The 19,885-nt window shown below is 38.4% G+C and overlaps 3 protein-coding genes across 3 annotated transcripts in view; 1 reads left to right on the forward strand and 2 right to left on the reverse strand.

Moving 5' to 3' along the window:
• LOC134790788 (E3 ubiquitin-protein ligase Su(dx)) overlaps positions 1-9,574 on the forward strand; it is a 33,471-nt gene extending 23,897 nt beyond the window's left edge. The window contains exons 13-15 of the mRNA XM_063761721.1: positions 6,908-7,060; positions 7,753-7,884; positions 9,103-9,574. Coding sequence (XP_063617791.1) covers positions 6,908-7,060; positions 7,753-7,884; positions 9,103-9,240 — 423 coding nt within the window. The 3' untranslated portion in view covers positions 9,241-9,574. The remainder of the gene's footprint in view (positions 1-6,907; positions 7,061-7,752; positions 7,885-9,102) is intronic.
• The window catches only part of LOC134790812 (probable NADH dehydrogenase [ubiquinone] iron-sulfur protein 6, mitochondrial), a 90,745-nt gene that overhangs the window by 42,068 nt on the left and 28,792 nt on the right, over positions 1-19,885 (reverse strand). The window lies entirely within an intron of this gene.
• LOC134790754 (alanine--tRNA ligase, cytoplasmic) lies at positions 11,496-15,531 on the reverse strand. The gene is made up of 2 exons (XM_063761674.1): positions 15,404-15,531; positions 11,496-14,483 (listed from the first exon to the last, which is right to left on the reverse strand). Exon 2 carries the CDS (start codon positions 14,467-14,469, stop codon positions 11,569-11,571), a length of 2,901 nt encoding a protein of 966 aa, XP_063617744.1. The 5' UTR covers positions 14,470-14,483; positions 15,404-15,531; the 3' UTR covers positions 11,496-11,568.

A 19,885-nucleotide genomic window follows, 5' to 3' on the forward strand; every position in this document is an offset into this window, starting at 1 on the left:
GTGCCACCTATTAGTATTTATTGCCAAATTTAATATCATAGGTACTTATGGCTCAAAAATACTTAGTCGTTTAAATCGTACCCAAAAGCGGTGCGGTCTTTACCTATCCCAGTACCTATACCAGTATGTGATAGTACAATTTAAACGACTAGCTATTTTTTTCAATAATTCGTGTAATAATAAACTAGGTTGTCTAGTGCGAAAACTAGAGGTGGTACGGTATAGCCGACTCTCCCCTATTAGCAAGAACCATAGCGACGCTATCTTACCACATCGACGAAATGGTTAATATTTTTCATCTCTTCAGGTGGGAAATCGCTTTCCCCACCCTAGGAAATATCACTTTCCAAACGGTTTTTAGGGTTCCGCTAGTCAACTTTAACCTTATAGTTTCGCCATGTCCGTCCGAGGCTTTGCTCCGCGACCGTAGGTATTAGAAAGCTGAAATTTGACACGGATATATGCCGATCTAAAATTTTATTTAAGGGCTCTCCCTCTACACGTAAAATACGGATTTATTTTTCGTTTAACTCTATAGTGTGGGGTGTCGTTGGATAGGTCTTTCAAAACAAAGGGGGGTCTTCAGCAACCATTTTTTGATAGTCAATATTATCCGAAATAATCGCTCCGCTAGAAAAATATATGTAGACGAGAAAATTAGGCTTTTGAGCTCGCTTGCTCGTTTGCCGATCATGAGCGGAATTTCTGTTGTCCTCAGTGCTAGAAACACGTCCTGGCCCCTATTTCACCAAGGTGACAGGTGCGACAATTCGACAAATGTCACTGTAGCCGACGTCACAGGCATCCATGGGCTACGGTTACCGCTTACCATCGGGCGGGCTGTATTTTTGTTTGCCACCATCATTGTATTATTAAAAAACCGGACAAGTGCGAGTCGGACTCGCCTACCGGAGTTCCTTACTTTTTAGTTTTGTTGTTATAGCGGCAACAGAAATACATCATCTGTGAAAATTTCAACTGTCTAGCTATCACGGTTCGTGAGATACAGCCTGGTGACAGACGTACGGACGGACGGACGGACGGACGAACAGCGGCGTCTTAGTAATAGGGTCCCGTTTTACCCTTTGGGTACGGAACCCTAAAAAAACTTTATTATATCGGCAAAAAACAGGTATTTCTCTTGCGAAGTTTATGATGATGACGATGACAATTGTCACAAGATTTAAAAGAACTTTCGGTAATTATAATTATTGACAGGAAATGAGTTCTGTGTCGGAATTTCGTGACAATTGTCGTGTTTCTTGTGACAATTGTTATTAACTTCGCTAAATAAGTACTTATTTATTGGCGATATAATGGAGTTTTTTTTTAATTAACCACCGCCCGTCTGATGGTAAGCGGTTACCGTAGTCTATGGAGGCCTGTGACGTCAGTAACAGTGATGTCGACCATAGGGTATTTTCCTACTAGTCAAATCAGTTACTTTTTTAGAACTGTCAAAACGATTTGCTAATATGGAATTTATATGAAACATTACATCGTGACGTCACGGTCAAATCACCTACTTTTTAACCGACTTCAATTTCATAGAAGGAGGAGGTTCTGTATTCGGTTGTGGCTATTTTTTTTTTTTTTTTTTTCTATGTACGTTCACCGATTACTCCGACATCCGTAGTCCGATTTGAGTAATTCTTTTTTTGTTTGAAAGGAGCTACCTCGGAGTTGGTCCCGTTTTAATTTGGTTCTGTTCTGATGATGGGATCCATGAGGAATTGAGGGAACTCCTCAATTTTTAAAGGCACATGCATGGTGTTTTGGGCGTTTTCTTAAGCAACTCGAGCATTTTCTCCCGAAAACCACCAATTTGATGAAGTAGACCTGATGATGATGATTATTTTGATGATAATGATGATGATTTCTTTAAATGTAAGTATGTTTAGCGATTACTCCGGCACCTGTGATCCGATTTGAGTAATTATTTTTTTGTTTGGAAGAAGTTACCTCCAAGGTGTTTCCGTATTATTTTTGGTTCTGGTCTGATGATGGAATTGAGGGAACTCCTCAATTTTAAAAGGCACGTGTTAAGTGATTTCGGGGTTTTCTAAAGTAACTCGAGCATTTGCTTCCGAAAACCACCAATTTGATGTACTGCAACTGTAGCCTTACCACGAGTTTGACATTGACATATTCGCTAACGTCTTATGCATCTAAATGTAACTTTTTATGCATCTCGCTTACACTAAGGTTAGTACGAGCGAGATGCATAGGAAGTAAGTTACACACATGCTAGCGAATATATCGATGTCAAACTCGTGGTAAGCTGGTAAGGCTACTGATCGGGGGTTAGGGTTAGGAGTTAAGGGGTCAGGGATTAAGGGGTCGGGGAATGGCGGTTGAAGGGTTGCTGGTTCAGGATCGAGGGGTTCCTGGATCAGGGGTGGATGACGACGGGGGGCTGAGGGATTGGGTCAGTGGCGGGGCGAGCGGATGGATTTAGTTGACAGGAATTATAATTTCCCAGACGGACTCGAGAAAATTCCTGATTACATATTTACTAAAGTAATAGTTAGACGAATTTCGTGTTAAACATGATCTATTTTTTAGGGTTCCGTACCCAAAAGGAAAACGGGACCCTATTACTAAGACTTCGCTGTCCGTCCGTCCGTCCGTCCGTCCGTCCGTCCATCTGTCTGTCACCAGGCTGTATCTCACGAACCGTGATAGCTAGTCAGTTGAAATTTTCACAGATGATGTATTTCTGTTGCCGCTATAACAACAAATACTAAAAACAGAATAAAATAAAGATTTAAATGGGGCTCCCATACAACAAACGTGATTTTTGACCAAAGTTAAGCAACGTCGGGCGTGGTCAGTACTTGGATGGGTGACCGTTTTTTTTTGCATTTTTTTCCGTTTTTCTTTTCATTATGGTACGGAACCGGAATTCGTGCGCGAGTCCGACTCGCACTTGCCCGGTTTTTTCATTAGTGCGTCGCGCTCTTAACAATGCGTTTAAACTAAAAATGGTAAAATAAAAACTTTTTACAAAAAAAATGAAACCGACTTCAAAAAGGATGAAATAAAATATTATCCTTTTTTATGTCTATGCGTTACCAACTGATATGTTTGAAGTCGGTGCCAAGCCAAGTAGTAACAATACCAGTCAAAAATAATCAGCTTTATGGCTATAAATCCCATTAGAACTGTACTATTTACTATTATAAATGTGTAAAGAATTCTGTCTGCCTCTTTGTCGCCTTTTCATGGCTAAACAACTGAACCGGTTTAGGTGAACTTTGGCAAGAAGGTAAATTCCTTGAATTGTTTTATATTTTGATATGTAGTCCTCTGGATAAGAGACGGGAAATAACTCAGTCCCAATCCCACACTTGCGTGCTATAGACTGTTCGAGCATTAGTAAGAAATGCTCTTTAAAAAATACGACGGCAAAAAAATGCATTTATATTTACACTAATGTGCCGACAAATATGGTACGGAGTTACGGACTGCGCCAAGAAGGTTTGATAGTGTGTTCTGAGGTGTGTTCTTAGGTCCAGTCGACGTCAATGATATGTTTACACTTTTGCACCTTACTCCTTTGTAATAAGGCGAAAAGTGTAAACATATTTTTAACGTCGACTGTACCTACAGAAAGTACGTTCATTGTCGTCGTGTAAGGCAATCCAACGTAGGTAAATCCTTATCGAATCGCACCAAAGTCATGGTATGCTTCAAAATTTGGCTTGGCACCGACTTCAAACATATCAGTTGGTAACGCATAGACATAAAAAAGGATAATATTTTATTTCATCCTTTTTGAAGTCGGTTTCATTTTTTTTGTAAAAAGTTTTTATTAACCGATTTCAATTTCATAGAAGGAGGAGGTTCTGTATTCGGTTGTGGCTATGTTTTTTTTTTATGTATGTTCACCGATTTGTTTATTTTTTTGTTCGAAAGAAGGTACTTCCAAGGTGGTCCCACATTAATCTGGTGCTGTTCTGATGATGGGATCCATAAGGAAAAAGGGAACTCCTCAATTTTTCAAAGCACATGTATGGTGATTTGGGTGTTTTCTTAAGCAACTCGAGCATTTTCTCTCGAAAAGCACCAATTTGATGAAGTGGACCTGATGATGATGATTATTTTGATGATAATCATGACGATTTCTTAAAATGTAGGACGTTCAGCGATTACTCCGAGACCCGTGGTCCGATTTGAGCAATTCTTTTTTTGTTCGAAAGAAGGTACTTCCAAGGTGGTCCCACATTAATCTGGTGCTGTTCTGATGATGGGATCCATGAAGAATTGAGGGAACTCCTCAATTGTTAAAGGCACATGTATGGTAATTTGGGTATTGTCTTAAACAAATCAAGCATTCCCTCTTGAAAATCACTAATTTGATAGAGTGGACCTGATGATGATGATTGTTGATGATAATAATGATGATTTTCGTCGGTCGGAGTGGACCCCAAGGGGACCCGCAGGACTCTCAGCTCTGGCTTGCCTTAATTGGCCGTCCAGAGAGGAGTCGTTAGAGCTATATGCTCCAGGGGTGGAAGTGAAAGATGCATAAGACGCGAGTTGGCACAGTGGCTGCTAACAGCCACTGGGTAGAAAGCGGCGCACACCTCTCGACACCCCTGAGCCGCTCACACCGATGTTGCTCCTGGTCGTCTTCGCGACGGCAGTTTCAGGGGCCCATCTAGTGCGCGGCAAGTCACCACCTGCCTCGATAACTTGTGTGAACATTGTTATGGCAGGTGTCCGTACGTCTTTGTAATAACCCAGTCTCATAGTCCACCCAAACTTCAATCCATAGACCGGTATACTGTTCTCTTTTTCTACAATAGTCCCAATGCCTGCTGAGACCGGTTCATGGGTGTCTATTGTAGCACCTGTGAACGGGTTCCAGCAGGCGTTCTACATGACATAAAAGCTCTCCAAGGGGCCTCTACGTGTTGGATCTGTGTCCCCACGCAAGCCTATCAAAAAGCCGGGATTATAGGCCCGTGATATCCAAGGAGATACAAATAATGATTTTATAAATGTACATTACTCCGAAACCCGTGGCCCGATTTGAGTAATTCTTTTTTCGTTTGAACGAAGTTACCTCTATACTGAAAATCATAATTAGATTCCAAAAAAAGTAAGACAATGTTGCCACTTTTTACTAGCGCGTCTTGTATTTATGTAAAAATAAGTAAATAAAAGTACTTTTTTAAATCGTAGGAGTAAAATTACAAAATAAATAAATTATCTTAGCGTGGTTATTTATAAAAGGAATTTCCTATTTTACAAACAAATTATTGCAGTGGCAACATTGTCTTACTTTTTTTGGAATCTAATTATGATTTTCAGTTTAAGGTGTTCCCATAACATTGTTGGTTCTAATCTGATGACGGAATTCATAAGGAAATGAGGGAACTCCTCAATTTTTAAAGGCACGAGTATGGCGACATCGTTGTTTTCTATAGTAACTTAAGCATTTCCCCCCGAAAATCACCAATTTGATGATGTACAACTGTAGCCCTACCAAGAGTTTGACACTACTACATATTCGCTATCGTCTTCGTAACTATCTCGTTCGCACTAATAGGATGCCAGCACGACGCATAGAAAGTAAGTTACGCACACGCTAGCGAATATGTCAGTGTAAGACTTATGGTAAGGCTACTGAGGAGTCGGGAAATGGCGGTTGAAAGGTTGGTGGTTCAGGGTCGAGGGGTTCCGTGATCAGGGGTTGATGTGCTGTGAGGTTGAGTGATCGGGGGGTTGAGGGATTGGGTCAGTGGCGGGGCGAAGGATGGATTTTGTGTTTGTGTAGTGACAGGAATAATTTCGAATTTAGTGATACGCATTATTATGCTTTTCATTCATGCGTCACACGTCACTCATAAGTTTTTAACAATGCCTTAAAACCAAAAATTGAAAAATAAAAACTTTTACAAAAAAAAAGAAAACCGACTTCAAAAAGGATGAAATAAAATATTATCCGTTTTTAAGTATATGCGTTACCAACTGATATGTTTGAAGTCGGTGCCACGACAAATAGTAACAATACCGGTCAAAAATAATCAGGTTTATGTCTATAATTCACATTACAACTTTACTAATATTATAATGGTGAAAGTAATTCTGTCTGTCTCTTTGTCACCTTTTCGGCTAAACAACTGCCATGTAAACTGGTGAAATTTGCCATGCAGGTAAAAAGTTAAAGCCCTGTAGATGGTCCTTGGATTGTTTTATATTTTGAAATCAAGTTTTCTGGGTAAGAGGCGGGAAATAACTCAGTCCCAATCCCACACCAGAGTACTATGGACAGTTCGAAAATTTGTAAAAATTGCTCTTTAAAAAACATATCGGCAATCGCATTGGTTTTATACTAACCATTGGTTTTATAGTACCAACAAGCATGGTACGGACTGCGCCAAGGTGGCTTGACGGTGTGTTCTTAGCTATCTACAGAAAGTATGATCATTGCTGTCGTGTGGTGTAAGGTAGGTAATCCAACGTACATACACACATACATTCTTACACGTACATTCTTATCGAGTCACCCTAAAATCATGGTATGCTTCAAATTTGGCTTGGCACCGACTTCAAACATATCAGTTGGTAACGCATATACTTAAAAACGGATAATATTTTATTTCATCCTTTTTGAAGTCGGTTTTCTTTTTTTTTGTAAAAGTTTTTATTTTTATATTTCTATCCGATTTATTAAATAGAACTTGTGTTTAAAAATAACTCCTATCTGTGTTTTTCTTATAATTATCTGGTGCTTTATTTCATGCATGGTGTAAAATAATTTATTTTAAATACAGTATAATACCGCACCTGTCACCGTGGTGAAATAGGGGCCAGATCATCATCTCCACGCCCTGATTATGTCGTAGCTATTGTACTTTAGTTTATGATGTTATAAATACGCGTTTCCTGGTATCAGGTGGTGCCGCTGGAATGGCTGAAGTACTTCGACGAGCGCGAGCTGGAGCTGATGCTGTGCGGCATGCAGGAGGTGGACGTGGACGACTGGCAGCGGAACACCATCTACCGCCATTACACGCGCACCAGCAAGCAGGTCGCGTGGTTCTGGCAGGTAACCACTACCGTTTCTGGCCCCGTAGACAACATGCCAATCGCTAACGCTCCGTAGCGAACGAAAGGCAACTGTCACTGTCATACAAAGGATTCGATGGCGAAGCGCAAGCGATCGTCACCTTGGCTAGGCCGCCTGATTTGTAGTTATAGCTATCAAAATAGCCGAATGACTCACTTGCTGATTCAGTCGGTGCGCGCCAATGATATTATAACTCCAGATAGGTTATAACTGTTATAAGCATTCCAAAATTGAAGCACTTACCTAGAGTTAAACCAAGAAAAGTCTGCAGCGATTTTGACAGCACACGCAGTGCAGGTGTTATTTTAAACGTCAAACTTATATGAAATTATGTCGTACAAATAACACTGGCACTGCGTGTGCTGTCAAAATCTCTGCAGACTTTTCTTGGTCTAACTCTACCTACTTTATTTTTGAGAGATTAACAGATATTTTCAATAGGTTTGAGAGTCCTAAATATAAATCCAAATCTATGGTAAAAAAATAAAGGATGCCATCTGGTTCTTCATTCTGTAGGGTCCATATTTTTAATTACTTTATTCAGATTTTTTTTTTAAATAATGATTGCAAATTGCACGTATGTATTACATTTTTATGAATAAGATAGTCGTAGTTTTCCATTATTACCTATTGAAAATAAGTTAGTAACTTATCCCAATCCACAATTTCAGTTTGTTCGTCAAATGGATAACGAGAAGCGAGCGAGATTGCTCCAGTTCGTGACGGGCACGTGCCGCGTGCCGGTGGGGGGGTTCGCTGAGCTGATGGGCTCCAACGGACCGCAACGGTTTTGTATAGAAAAGGTTAGTATCGAAGCGAACTCTGTATGCCTTTTACAATGACGTGTGGTCATGTCATCATTACTGTCAAATTTCTATGAAAAATAATGACACTCCCTTACTTTGTTATTTGCAAGCCGGTACAAGGTTAGCTTAGGTATAATCAAGGTTTTTTTAAATAGTATTTCATCAATATCATAGATTTGGTAGCCCACGGCCGCGTATGATTAAGACGAAACAGGAGCTGAGGTTTAAATATTTTAGGTAAATATACCCGTCTCGCTAACGGAATCGGCACCTAAAAGTAGTGCGATAAGGACAAGGCGAAAAATCCTGCGTAAAAATCTCTAAAATCGAGGTTTCGTACTCCTCAGTTTCCTCCTCCAAAACTTAACCAATCGTAACCAAATTTGGAAATCTAAATGATTATGAAATTATCTGTGTCGGACCGTTTTGCTTTTTTGGCTAATTGATATCAGTTTTGAATGCCACGCCTCTCATTGCGGCATAGTCAATTAGGCCATTTTGGCCATTTTTGAAGGGCTCTAGCGCCTTAAAAAACAAAAATATCAAAAAAAGCAAAACGGTCCGACACAGATATTGACAATATTAATCTGTGTTGAAAAAATCATTGCTCTAGCTTCAAAAACCACGGAGGAAAACGAGGAGTACGTTTGTATGGAGAAATGACCACTCCCGTTGGCTCTTAAGCTAAAGCGTGTTTTATAAAATTCACTTTGCAATCTTTGCATTCAAATAAACGTTATACGCACACACTCAGTTTGGGTCCTAAACCGACATAAAGTACGAGTGTGACCCGAAATCGTACATGATGTCCGCCACAAAAAAATCACAATAGGCCAAAAAATTACTACAAACATTTTACGTGACAGCTGCTCCATATAAAAATGACTGAGCGTGATTTGCGGTTGGTCGAAGCTTTCAGGTTTCCCGCTAAGTAAGTCCTCCCAATTATCTACCAGCAGTGTCAAATTCTTGTTTTTTTTTTACTATATGACCCAGATGCCCATAATACCCAAATCCCATAGCCCCCATAGGAAATATAGGGGAAACCTATGCTGACGCCATCTGTAATAACCTTTGACAGTTGCTGACCCCAATGTAAGTTTATTTTAAAGGTATATAGGAGGAGGAGGAGGAATGAGGAGTTTAGGCAATATTCCTAAACTCCTCATTCCACAACATTCACTAATTATTAATTTTCCTGCACATTATTCACAGGTTGGGAAAGATACCTGGTTACCTAGATCCCATACGTGCTTCAACAGACTGGATTTGCCGCCTTACAAGAGTTACGAACAATTATGCGAAAAGCTGAACTATGCCATCGAAGAAACTGAGGGCTTCGGGCAAGAATAATACACTTTATTACTGTGATCGGCATTGCCGTGGTAGGGGTTATTTTATCCCTATATTTACTATTAGCGAAATAAAATAATGTACAATATTACCACAATAATATTATTGCACCACCTCAACGGGAGGAATTTTATTGTTCACCAATGGAATTGGTGCTTAATTTCGTAAAAAGACCAACCAAATACTTGTATGAATATTTTGTTTAAACTATATTAATTACTTATGCATTATGTAGATATCGTTAATGTATTATGTCGGTTATATAAGAATATTTTGTTTGAATTATACCTAGCAAAAGTCGTCTATAAAGTTAATTAAATAATTTTGAAACCACTTTGATTTTTTACTTGTAGGTACATTAAAGAGAAATCCTAGTGTGATTACTAGATGTGTGAGTGAACTATTTCATAGTGGATTTAAATAGCGAGAAAGTCTGAAAGAGCACAAGGGACAAGAAGACTCACTATTTGAATATTTTTCTGTAAACCTTGAGCCCGCTCCACTCGTGCGCGAATCACGGCGCGATTCGCGCACGAGTGTGGAGCGGGCAGGATTTGCGTTGAGGCCAGTGTTGGGCATTCAAGAATAAAATCATTATTTGAATACGAATTCGTAGGAATAAAATCATCTCGATTTTATTCCCGTCAAAAATATTCAAATAATTTTGGTCGGGAATAATTCGTATGAGAAAAAATTGAATGAAAATAACATATTCTTAATCAAATAAATATAATCATGATTTTTATTCGAAATAATATTCCACGAATAAAAATATAGTCTGGGTACCGTAAAGGCACTAATTACGTATAATTAAGTAGACTAACTACTATTAGTTATAGTCTCTTGTCTAATTTATACCTATTTTATGGAATACAATCTTACAAATTGTCTGTCGCATATCACATAGTTTCAGTAACCGTATCATTTTTAATTTACTAACCAAATCATTAGGTTCAATTTAGCTTGTATAGGGGCCTAGCCAAGATGCCAATCGCTTGCGCTCCGATAACGAAGCGCTTTCTGTCTCTACTACTCTTACATATTAGTGCGATAGAGAGACAGAGATTCGTTTCGTTGTCGTAGCGCAAGCCATTGGCATGTTGGTTACGCACTCAAGGTGCCTAGCCAAGATGCCAATTTTTGTTTTTAATTTAATAACCAAGTCATTAGGTAAATTTAGCTGTTCTGGAGGCCTAGCCAAGATGCCAATCGCTTGTGCTCCGACAACGAAGCACTTTCTGTCTCTATCACTCTTACATATTCGTGCGATAGAGAGACAAAAATAGCGTTTCGTTGTCGTAGCGCAAACGATTGGCATGTTGGCTACACACCCAAGGTGCCTAGCCAAGATGTCAATTTTTGTTTTTTTATTTAATAACCAAATCTTTGGGTACAATTTAGCTGTTCTGGGGGCCTAGCCAATATGCCCTTTCCTGTCCTTTTTAACGTTAAACTTCTATGAAATTATGACGTTTAAATAACCCTTGCACAGTCTGCGCTCTCAAAATCGCTGCCAACTTAGCTTGGTCTAACTCTAGTTGATTACGGAACCCTATAAAGTTAGTTATTCGCCTAGAAGTAGGTACACGCGATATCTGCTCTGGCAATAACAATTTATTTACTCTACCGGTTTTCATTGCGTAATCGGGTCACTTTCAACTCAATGACAACTGTATCCGGTTGCTATTAATAAGACAAGGGAAATCAAAGTGCTATGTACGCTTTACCCATACAAATTGCCTTGAGAGCATAGAGGTACAATGAGATGAAATGGGGGAGAGGCGAGATGACCGAACGAGCTGCTCTTATGGAACTTTCAATAGGAGACAACAAGACTTTCAACAAGTTTGACAGTAGAGAAAAAGGCACCTACACTTTTTATTTTTGTCGCTCTATTCTACTGACGAAGATGGCTTGACAGACTATAGGTATATACAATACTAGGTCTATGCTTGAGAGAAAGTTAGCCTTAGTTATTGTACTGGAAGTAAGGCTTGTGATGATACGGAAGAACAGTGAGCTACCGCGAACACCGAAATTCGCAAGTTGCGGGCATCTTTCTGTGTCACTCTAATTAAGCCTTCATTGGAGTAAAAGAGAAAGATACCCGCAATTTGGGAATTTCGGTTTTGATGTGCAAGTTGCGGAAGGTTGGAAAACTTCTTGAATTTTTCAAGGCCCCAACCCAACGTTAGACTAATTTCCACGATGGCACAGACCACGGTGAAATAAAACATCCATGCTCTGGTATTTATTTGCTTATATTTTAAATGAAAAACCGAAAATAATAAATATGCAACTTTCATAAACATAGCACTATAAAAAAAACTAGAATAACTTCGAAGTAGCGAAGTCCTTGGCAATTTTCATTGCATTTTCAAGGGCTTGTGGGTTGTTTCCAGAAGCCTGGGCAGATTCGGCTTTGCCGCCGCCTTTACCTCCAATAACTTCAACTACTGATTGGACCCATTCTGACGCAAGCAAACCTTTTGTGTTTGCAGCTTTAGGTACAGCAGCAAGGCAATATATCTTATTGGCATCTTCATCGACCGAAAAGAACATTGCCGACGTAGTCGGGCGCAGTTGCTTCACTTGCTTCAGTGCACCATCAAGAGCTTTCGTGTTTCCTTGAGCCTGGAGCTCCGCAACAATCACGTCCGTTGTCTTTTCATCAAGACACATCTCTTTAGCTTTCTCGGTAACTTGAGTGATAATAATAGCTTTTGCGGCCCTCTCCTTATCATCCAGTTGCTTCTTCAAGTTTTTGAGAGTATTTCTCAGTTCATCCTTCTTCCAATAAGATATTTGAGCTTGCGATATATCATTTGTAAGGTCTACAATTCGCTTGGATATATCTTTTTGGTTAAACCCATTGCCTTCTTCTTTTAGTACATTAGCAAGATTGTTAACATCATTTTCCAAGGCACCTAATTTACTCACTGCTTTAATGGCTTCAGGGCCAGTTAAAGCAACAATTCTTCGAATACCTTTTGCGATTCCTTCCTCACTGACAATAACATATTCTCCAATATGGCCAGTTTGGTGAAGATGGGAACCACCACAAAATTCTACAGAAGTTTCAAAGCCATTGGGTCCATCTGGATTTATTTCCAATTCTTCAACTGGTATGCCAACTGACACAACACGTACAGGGTCAGGATAATGCTCATCAAACATAGCTCTTAAGCCCTTGATTTTTTTCGCGTCATTTAATTTGGTATGTTTCGCATAAACCGTTTTATTATCTTCTATAATTGCTTTAATCTGATCTTCAGCGTCCTTAATTTGTTTAGTAGTCATAGGGCCCTTGTTAGTAAAATCGAATCTTAAACGATCTGGCATCACAAGAGAACCTCTTTGATCAGAATCATTTCCAAGTACTTTTCTTAACACATTGTTAAGTACATGTGTGCCAGTATGATTATTCATTACTAGGCGTCTTCTTTCTGTGTCAATGTGTAGGGACAGAGAATCACCTACTTTGAGTACTCCTTCGACGTTACCAATGTGTAAAACATAACCACCCTTCACTTGAACATTTTTAACTGTAAATTCATTACTATCATCATCAACTTTTAGCATATATCCTTCATCAAATATTTGACCTCCTTGTTCAGCATAGAAATTAGTTTTGTCTAATATTATACCACACTCTTGCCCAGACGACACTTCTTCTACAAATTGTTTATTTCTTCTTAAAGCTAAAATTTTTGCAGAGCATGGCGCAAATGTGTATTGAGCATCTTTGCCAGGAGAAGCTACATAATTGTACTTGGGTGAATCATCAGTTACTGGCACCCCACTTTCTTGGAGGTGACTAATGGCATGAATGTCCAAACCTATTAAATCCTCTTGTCCAGCAGTTTTACCTTGGGATGCAATAAGTGATTCTTTCTTAGCTTTTTCATAAGCATCCATGTCAATGTTAAGGCCTTTTTCTTCACACATCAGCTGCGTGAGATCAATTGGAAAGCCATATGTGTCATAAAGGCGCCAGGCAACTTCACCAGGAATTGTTTTTGAGTCACCCAGTTTTTCTATAGTTCTGTTCAACAAATTTCTTCCTCTGGTCAAGGTTTTCAGGAATTGAACTTCTTCTTCATTGATAATTTGTTTAACAGATTCAGGATCTTTTTTTATCTCAGGAAAAACATCTCCAAGAATTTCTATAACTGTGTGCACCAGTGTAGCAAAAAATCCAGGTTTAGCATTGAGCTTTTCAGTTGCATAACGTACGGCTCTCCTTAAAATTCTACGCAATACATAGCCTCTGCCAGTGTTGTCAGGGCAACCACCATCAGACAAAGCAATTGTAAGAGTTCTTGCATGATCTGCTAAGACGCGGTAAGCCATGTCAATGCCATCTACATCTTCATCCCCAACTTTACCAGAATAAGGTCTAGAGCCAGTGCCAACTTCAATTGCTTTGAATAAGGGCATGAAAAGATCAGTGTCATAGTTAGCTCTTTTATTTTGAATAACTGACACTAGTCGCTCCAGACCCAGCCCACAATCAATATGTTTTTTTGGTAGGGGTTTCAGTGACCCATCTGTTTCTCGATTGTATTGAATAAACACTAGATTCCAAATTTCTAAAACATCTGGATCATCCATATTGACAAGATGAGCTGCATCACGTCCCCCAATTCGATCATAGTGGAGTTCTGAGCAAGGACCACATGGACCAGTCTCTCCCATTTCCCAAAAGTTATCTTTCATGCTTCCTGGCAATATGTGGGATTCAGGAATCCCCAGCTGCAACCAAATATTCTTACATTCCAAATCTGCTTCCAGTCCAGATGCAGCATCTCCTCCAAAATAAGTTACATAAAGTCTGTCCCCAGACAATTTGTATTCCTTAGTCAAAAGTTCCCAGGCCCAGGCACACACTTCTTTTTTAAAATAATCACCAAATGACCAATTGCCCATCATTTCAAAAAAAGTATGATGATAAACATCTTTCCCCACATCATCTAAGTCATTATGTTTTCCTCCTGCTCTGATACACTTTTGTGTGTTAACAGCTCGAACATAAGTAGCCATATCAGAATTAGGATCAACGGAACCTAAGAAGATTGGCTTATACTGACACATTCCGGAATTAGTAAACAGCAAGGTTGGGTCATCGAGTGGTATGGTAGATGAAGAGTGAACATATCGATGGCCTCTTTCTTTAAAGAACTGCAGGTATTTCTCACGAATTTGGCTTCCTGTCATTGAAGTGTCCATCTTGATACTTTTATCTAAAATGAAAAAAAAAGATGAATTAAATTGTAAATAATGATAGATATTGGACTTCAATAAATCCATTAGATAGTAAATTTATCTAATTAACTTTTAGTGGTCTAGCGCCTAGTAGGTGTAGTCAGCAGCAGAATTAACTAGATGGAACGAGTGTTCATAATTATTTGTACACAACTTCATCATTAACCCGTGGAGCGCTTTATAAATTACCCTACACAGACACGTGTGCTGATAACTAGTATAGGAGTTCCATAGTACGGTAATTCTGGGGCGCTCCAGGGGTTGTAAACAGCAGAAACAGAGTGGGCAGCTCAATTGCTAAACAAATTATGCTGCTGACTGTACAAGCCATGTTGTAGAAGCCAATAAAGGTAAGTAATTTTTTATATTAAATCCTATAATATATATTATCATAACCTCCTAGGGTTTAGGGGGAGGGAATGACATCATGTAGATATTTTTACGATTTTATTTTATTTTAAAATAGTTACTATAAACTATGAATTAAAAACTGATATTACAGTATTTACCTATTTTATGACTAGTATAAAACATTCCGCACCCAAAACCCTAGGGTACGATTATTATACGACTTATTCACATCAAATACAACAATATGTAGTAACATACGGAAACGTAATGTTGCATCAGCTTATGCAGCTAATGCTGATAAAACGTTGAATTAGAATGGTTATACTGTAATTTACTTAGGTTAAAATATTTAAGGTTCCTAAACTTTACTGGAGAATCTCTATAAAAATAACATTGTACCATATGGGTGGTATTAAGTTAACTAAGTCAATAAAAGGAAAAGTATGACGAATTGACAAAAAGTGCTGGGGACTACCATATTCGAATGACAGCTGCCGGCCAAAGGGTTATAAAATATTAATTAAATGTTAAAATACTATAATTTTACCTTCGATAATGTCACACAATATGGTTTGCGCGAAAGTAACTCCGAGTCCGGAAGGCTTGGCTTTCCAGTGATATAAACGACAGCACGGCACCAACCAGCACCACACTGACTCAATATTGATGCTACGTAGGTATTCGTACCTCTCACCAAGTATTGGAAGTGAAACGTCAACGAAAAATGCGTGCCAGTGTGACGTCATCCGGCCGCTAAACATGGCGGTTTTAGTGCTGCCCAAAAGATTTTTACTGTTACTAGGTTTTATCGATACATCGATAACTTTTGAACGTTCTCGGCTCATTTTATTTAAAATATGAATGAATAATGAATATGTATGAATTATTTGTGGAATTTATATTTTAATAGTAAGTAAGTAAGTAAATATTCTTTATGAGTATATTATTATGTGAAAAGATACTTTGATTGAGTAAGATGTGTAAAATCTAAGACAATTTCGTGCTTCGAATTTAACAGGTAAACCGAGATGACGCTGTTCAACTCCATATATATATTGCGATTTTTGCGGTAACTCTGATTTTCAAAAGTTGACGTTTGACAACTCAGTGACCGCAAAACACATGGCGCAGTACAGCGCCATCTGTTTTGGATGTCAGAATAAGGCCAAGCGCGCACCACGACTTTTTGTCGCGCGATAATTTAGTCGCAGAAATGTGACGTATGTGTTTATATGGCAGTGCGCGCATATGCGACAAAAAAATCGCAGCGATTTTAAAATTGTGATTTGTCACATTTTTCCGCGACTGCTCGCGACGCGATTGTCGCAAAGTGAATTGCAGCATACGGAGTTGTATGGCCCCGCGCGCACTGCGATAATAAAATCGCACCCGGACCTCAGTCGGCATATCGCTCTCCAAGCGTCAACATGTCGGAACCTGCTGCTGAAGACGCTAGATGTTGACCATTTAGGCCCCGTTCGCACGGCAGCTTTTTCAACGCGCGTTAAAAAAGCGTTTGAATGACACAAATGGATAACCATGTATGTATTCACACGAAGGCGGTTTTTAAGCGCGGCGCTTTTTTATCGAGCACTGTTCGATTTTCGGCGTTGAGCGTTGGCGTCAAACTGAATAGACCATACGGAAATCCGTGTATCTGTTCTCACAAGCGTTGAAAAAGCGCCGGCGCTGCTGTCAGTTGGCTGTCAAGTGTCAATTTTTGGTGTCAATCGTCAAGATTATTATTAGTTTCACCTTAAAAATGTCAACTTATGCTTACAAATTCCTGAAATATTCAAGCTATATTAGTAGTAATAGCAAAAAAGTATGGCTTTTCTGAGATGCGTACGTGGCAGTACGACTCACAAGTGATTTTTAAGCGTTCATATGAACACAAATATTGGAAACGGTAAAAAAGCGCCAACGTCGGGTTTTAACGCAACGCTTTTTAAGCTGTCGTGCGAATGGGGCCTTAATTATGGAAATAGAAGGAGATCACCTTTGTGGTATAAATACTCAAAGTCATACAGCGATCACATATTAAAGACAACGTTTCATGATAAACGACTGGTACGAAATCCATGTTGAGAATGAACAAATCGTCGACTTTTTCATCGCAGTGCGCGCAGTGAATTTTTTGCGATATATTACAGCGCGATTCTAAAATCGTGTCGCAAAAACTAAAATCGTGGTGCGCGCTTAGGCTAAGTGTACGTGTTTTTCTTAGACTTTACCTCTCTATTACAATCAATTTTGTTGTGTTGTTAACCCTAAAGTCCGTAAGACACTACCGCACCGCACCTCGACCTTGGTGCGCCGTACCTGTAAGTGAGAGCGATACAAATTCAAACTTATCAAGCGATGGGTGAAAAAAAACAAAACACCTTCAGAACATTTATTTAATTACAAAAATAAAGAATTACTTCCGCTCTTCAACTTCAACTTCTTCAACATTTATTTAGCAAATAGGCCAAAAGGGCACTTGTACACGTCAACATTGAATTTACATACAAGCAATAATAATAACAATACATCAACAATTTTATAAAATACAACTAACTGCAACTACCAGTCCAAACTAACATATTACAATTACTTATTGATGTACCTATATGGTCTCTTAATGTCGAATTACATAAAAAAAACTATAGTAATAATATAAAAAAAGCCCGCAGGGCAGCTTGTGGAGTAACGACCCCACGGCCACGGACCCGAGTGCTCCCGAGAGTCGGTCAGGGTCTACGTCTCCAACCACTTTTTCTTTTTATGTTCATTTCTTGGTACTTAACCTCTAAAACATGTTTTTATTATTTAATTAAGATAATTTAGCTGGTTTTAAGCGGGGTAGCATGATAAAATAAGAAAATATAAATAAACAATCATAATAAATCGATATCAAAGTCGATAAATAAAGTACAACCCTAGCTGAAATGTTTACATTATTTAAGCGTAAAAATATAGTTAAATAAGTCAAATCACTTCATGATCTATAACTGCACATAAGAACCTTGCTATTTATAATGTGAAACATCCTTAAAATTCCCAGGAACATTAACAATAACCAATATTTTTAATGTAAATTATAGCGTACCTGTGTAAGGTTAAAGATGGCTGATTTAGTGTTTTTCTTATGCAGCACCCTAATACACTACACACTGGCATATTCGCGACGTAATTGTTCACATTTGGCTTCAATTATTTTCAAACAGAAGCAAAATACTGAAAGATAATTAATAATTTTCATTTTCACCACGACTTTTTGACAGGACAAGTACCGGCTGAACTGACTGACAATGACATTTAGGCCGCTAAACATGGCGGATTTTCGGCCGCATTAGGTATTTACGTATTTTCATGAACCACTTTATGTACGTACCGAAATACTGTCATCCTTTTTTGCTGTGGGTGACAGTGCTGAGTAAAAACGAGATAGATAGATATTTATGTTTGTGCCGTCAAAATGGGTGCTATTTGTATAAGCAATTGTACGTATAGAACAATATGTCTTGTCCCGTGCTATATACCTATGTATAGAGAATATATCCTCCAAGATATGTATAGGCGTGTCCAGACGGGGACAATTTTTCGCCAATCTGATTAAATTGTCCGATCAAATCAGGCCGTGCGGACACAATCGTTAATTCTGCTCGCCGAATTCAACCGCCGATAATGACCGCTAAAATGAGGTGCGGACGCTAGAATACCAATTTCTGACGCCGGTATTTTCGTTCTGGGGCATTTTTTCAATTTAGAAGGCTCTAATATCACCATAAAATTGGTGATTAAATTGGAGAATGACGCCAATTTCATTTCTGATCAAATCGGTCGATTTGATCACCCCGTCTGGATATAGTAGGAGATCCCACATATATGGTCGACTTCACCAATCTGTCTGACGGGTGAAACTATGAACATATGAAAGAAAATATGTTCTAGAACATAAATAAATAGGGTTGCCTAAAGAAATATGGTCAAGGCTATTTTTTGAAATTTTTGAAAAAAAATTTTTTCGGCAAATTTCATCGATTTGTCTGACGAACGAAATAAAATTCAATGGAAAGTATACAACTTGTACAACATAAATCAACTAGGTTGCCTATCTTTTTCCGGTCACTATTATGTGGTTGCCGTGTTTAAAGAGGTGATTTTATATCGATAATTGCACTCATCTGTCTGACGCTTGAATTATACATCAAAATGATAGTAATTTTATTGCAAGTACAATGGTATAGGGTTGCCTGCGAAAATCCGGTCACAAATAAGGGTTGCCAGGATTTTAATTAAAATAAGAAGGGAAGACTTTTAGCGATAACTCATAAACGGCTTAACTGATCAAGTTTGTTTTAATTTTATTTGATTGAGTTTTTTAAGCACCATTTTCATGATTTTTTTTTATATTTTTCGGACACATGGTCAAAAGTTAGACGGAAAAACCTTTTTTTTTCCTTTCTAAACGATTATTTCCGAAATGATTCACTTTATCAAGAAATATTGTTTAAAGACCCCTATTTATTTTGAAAGGCCTACGACACCCGACACTATAAGGTTGAAACAATAAAAAAATTGTCACACACATTTTAATAATTAATAATTTTTGATAATTTTTATTTCATTCAACCTAAAGTAATACATAAAACAAGGGGTCGAGACCTTCTAGTAGGTATATTGTACCTGTATCAGAAAGCCTCGCTCTTCCATATTGTTAATTGGTAACTAATTAGAATATTGTAATACATTGTAATATGAAAATTAGTATAACTATGTTACATTGAGTATCTTAAGAACTAAAACTATAGAACTAAGTTACAATCTATGCGTGTGTGTATGTGTGTGTGTGTGTGTTTGTGTGTGTGTGTGTGTGTGTGTGTGTGTGTGTGTGTGTGTGTGTGTGTGTGCGTGTGTGTGTGCGTGTGTGTGTGTGCTCACTTTAGTAGTTGGGGTATTATATATATATACTACACTGTATATATATATATATATATCAGTGCTAGTGTAAATTATTAGATGATAGAGGTTTTATCCTTAATTA

This window comes from Cydia splendana, chromosome 5 (genome assembly GCF_910591565.1).
Source record: "Cydia splendana chromosome 5, ilCydSple1.2, whole genome shotgun sequence".
Classification (NCBI taxonomy): Eukaryota; Metazoa; Arthropoda; class Insecta; order Lepidoptera; family Tortricidae; genus Cydia; species Cydia splendana.

Excerpts from the sequence above, each read along its gene's own strand:
- LOC134790754 (XM_063761674.1), bottom strand. The coding sequence starts at position 14,469 with ATGGACACTTCAATGACAGGAAGCCAAATTCGTGAGAAATACCTGCAG.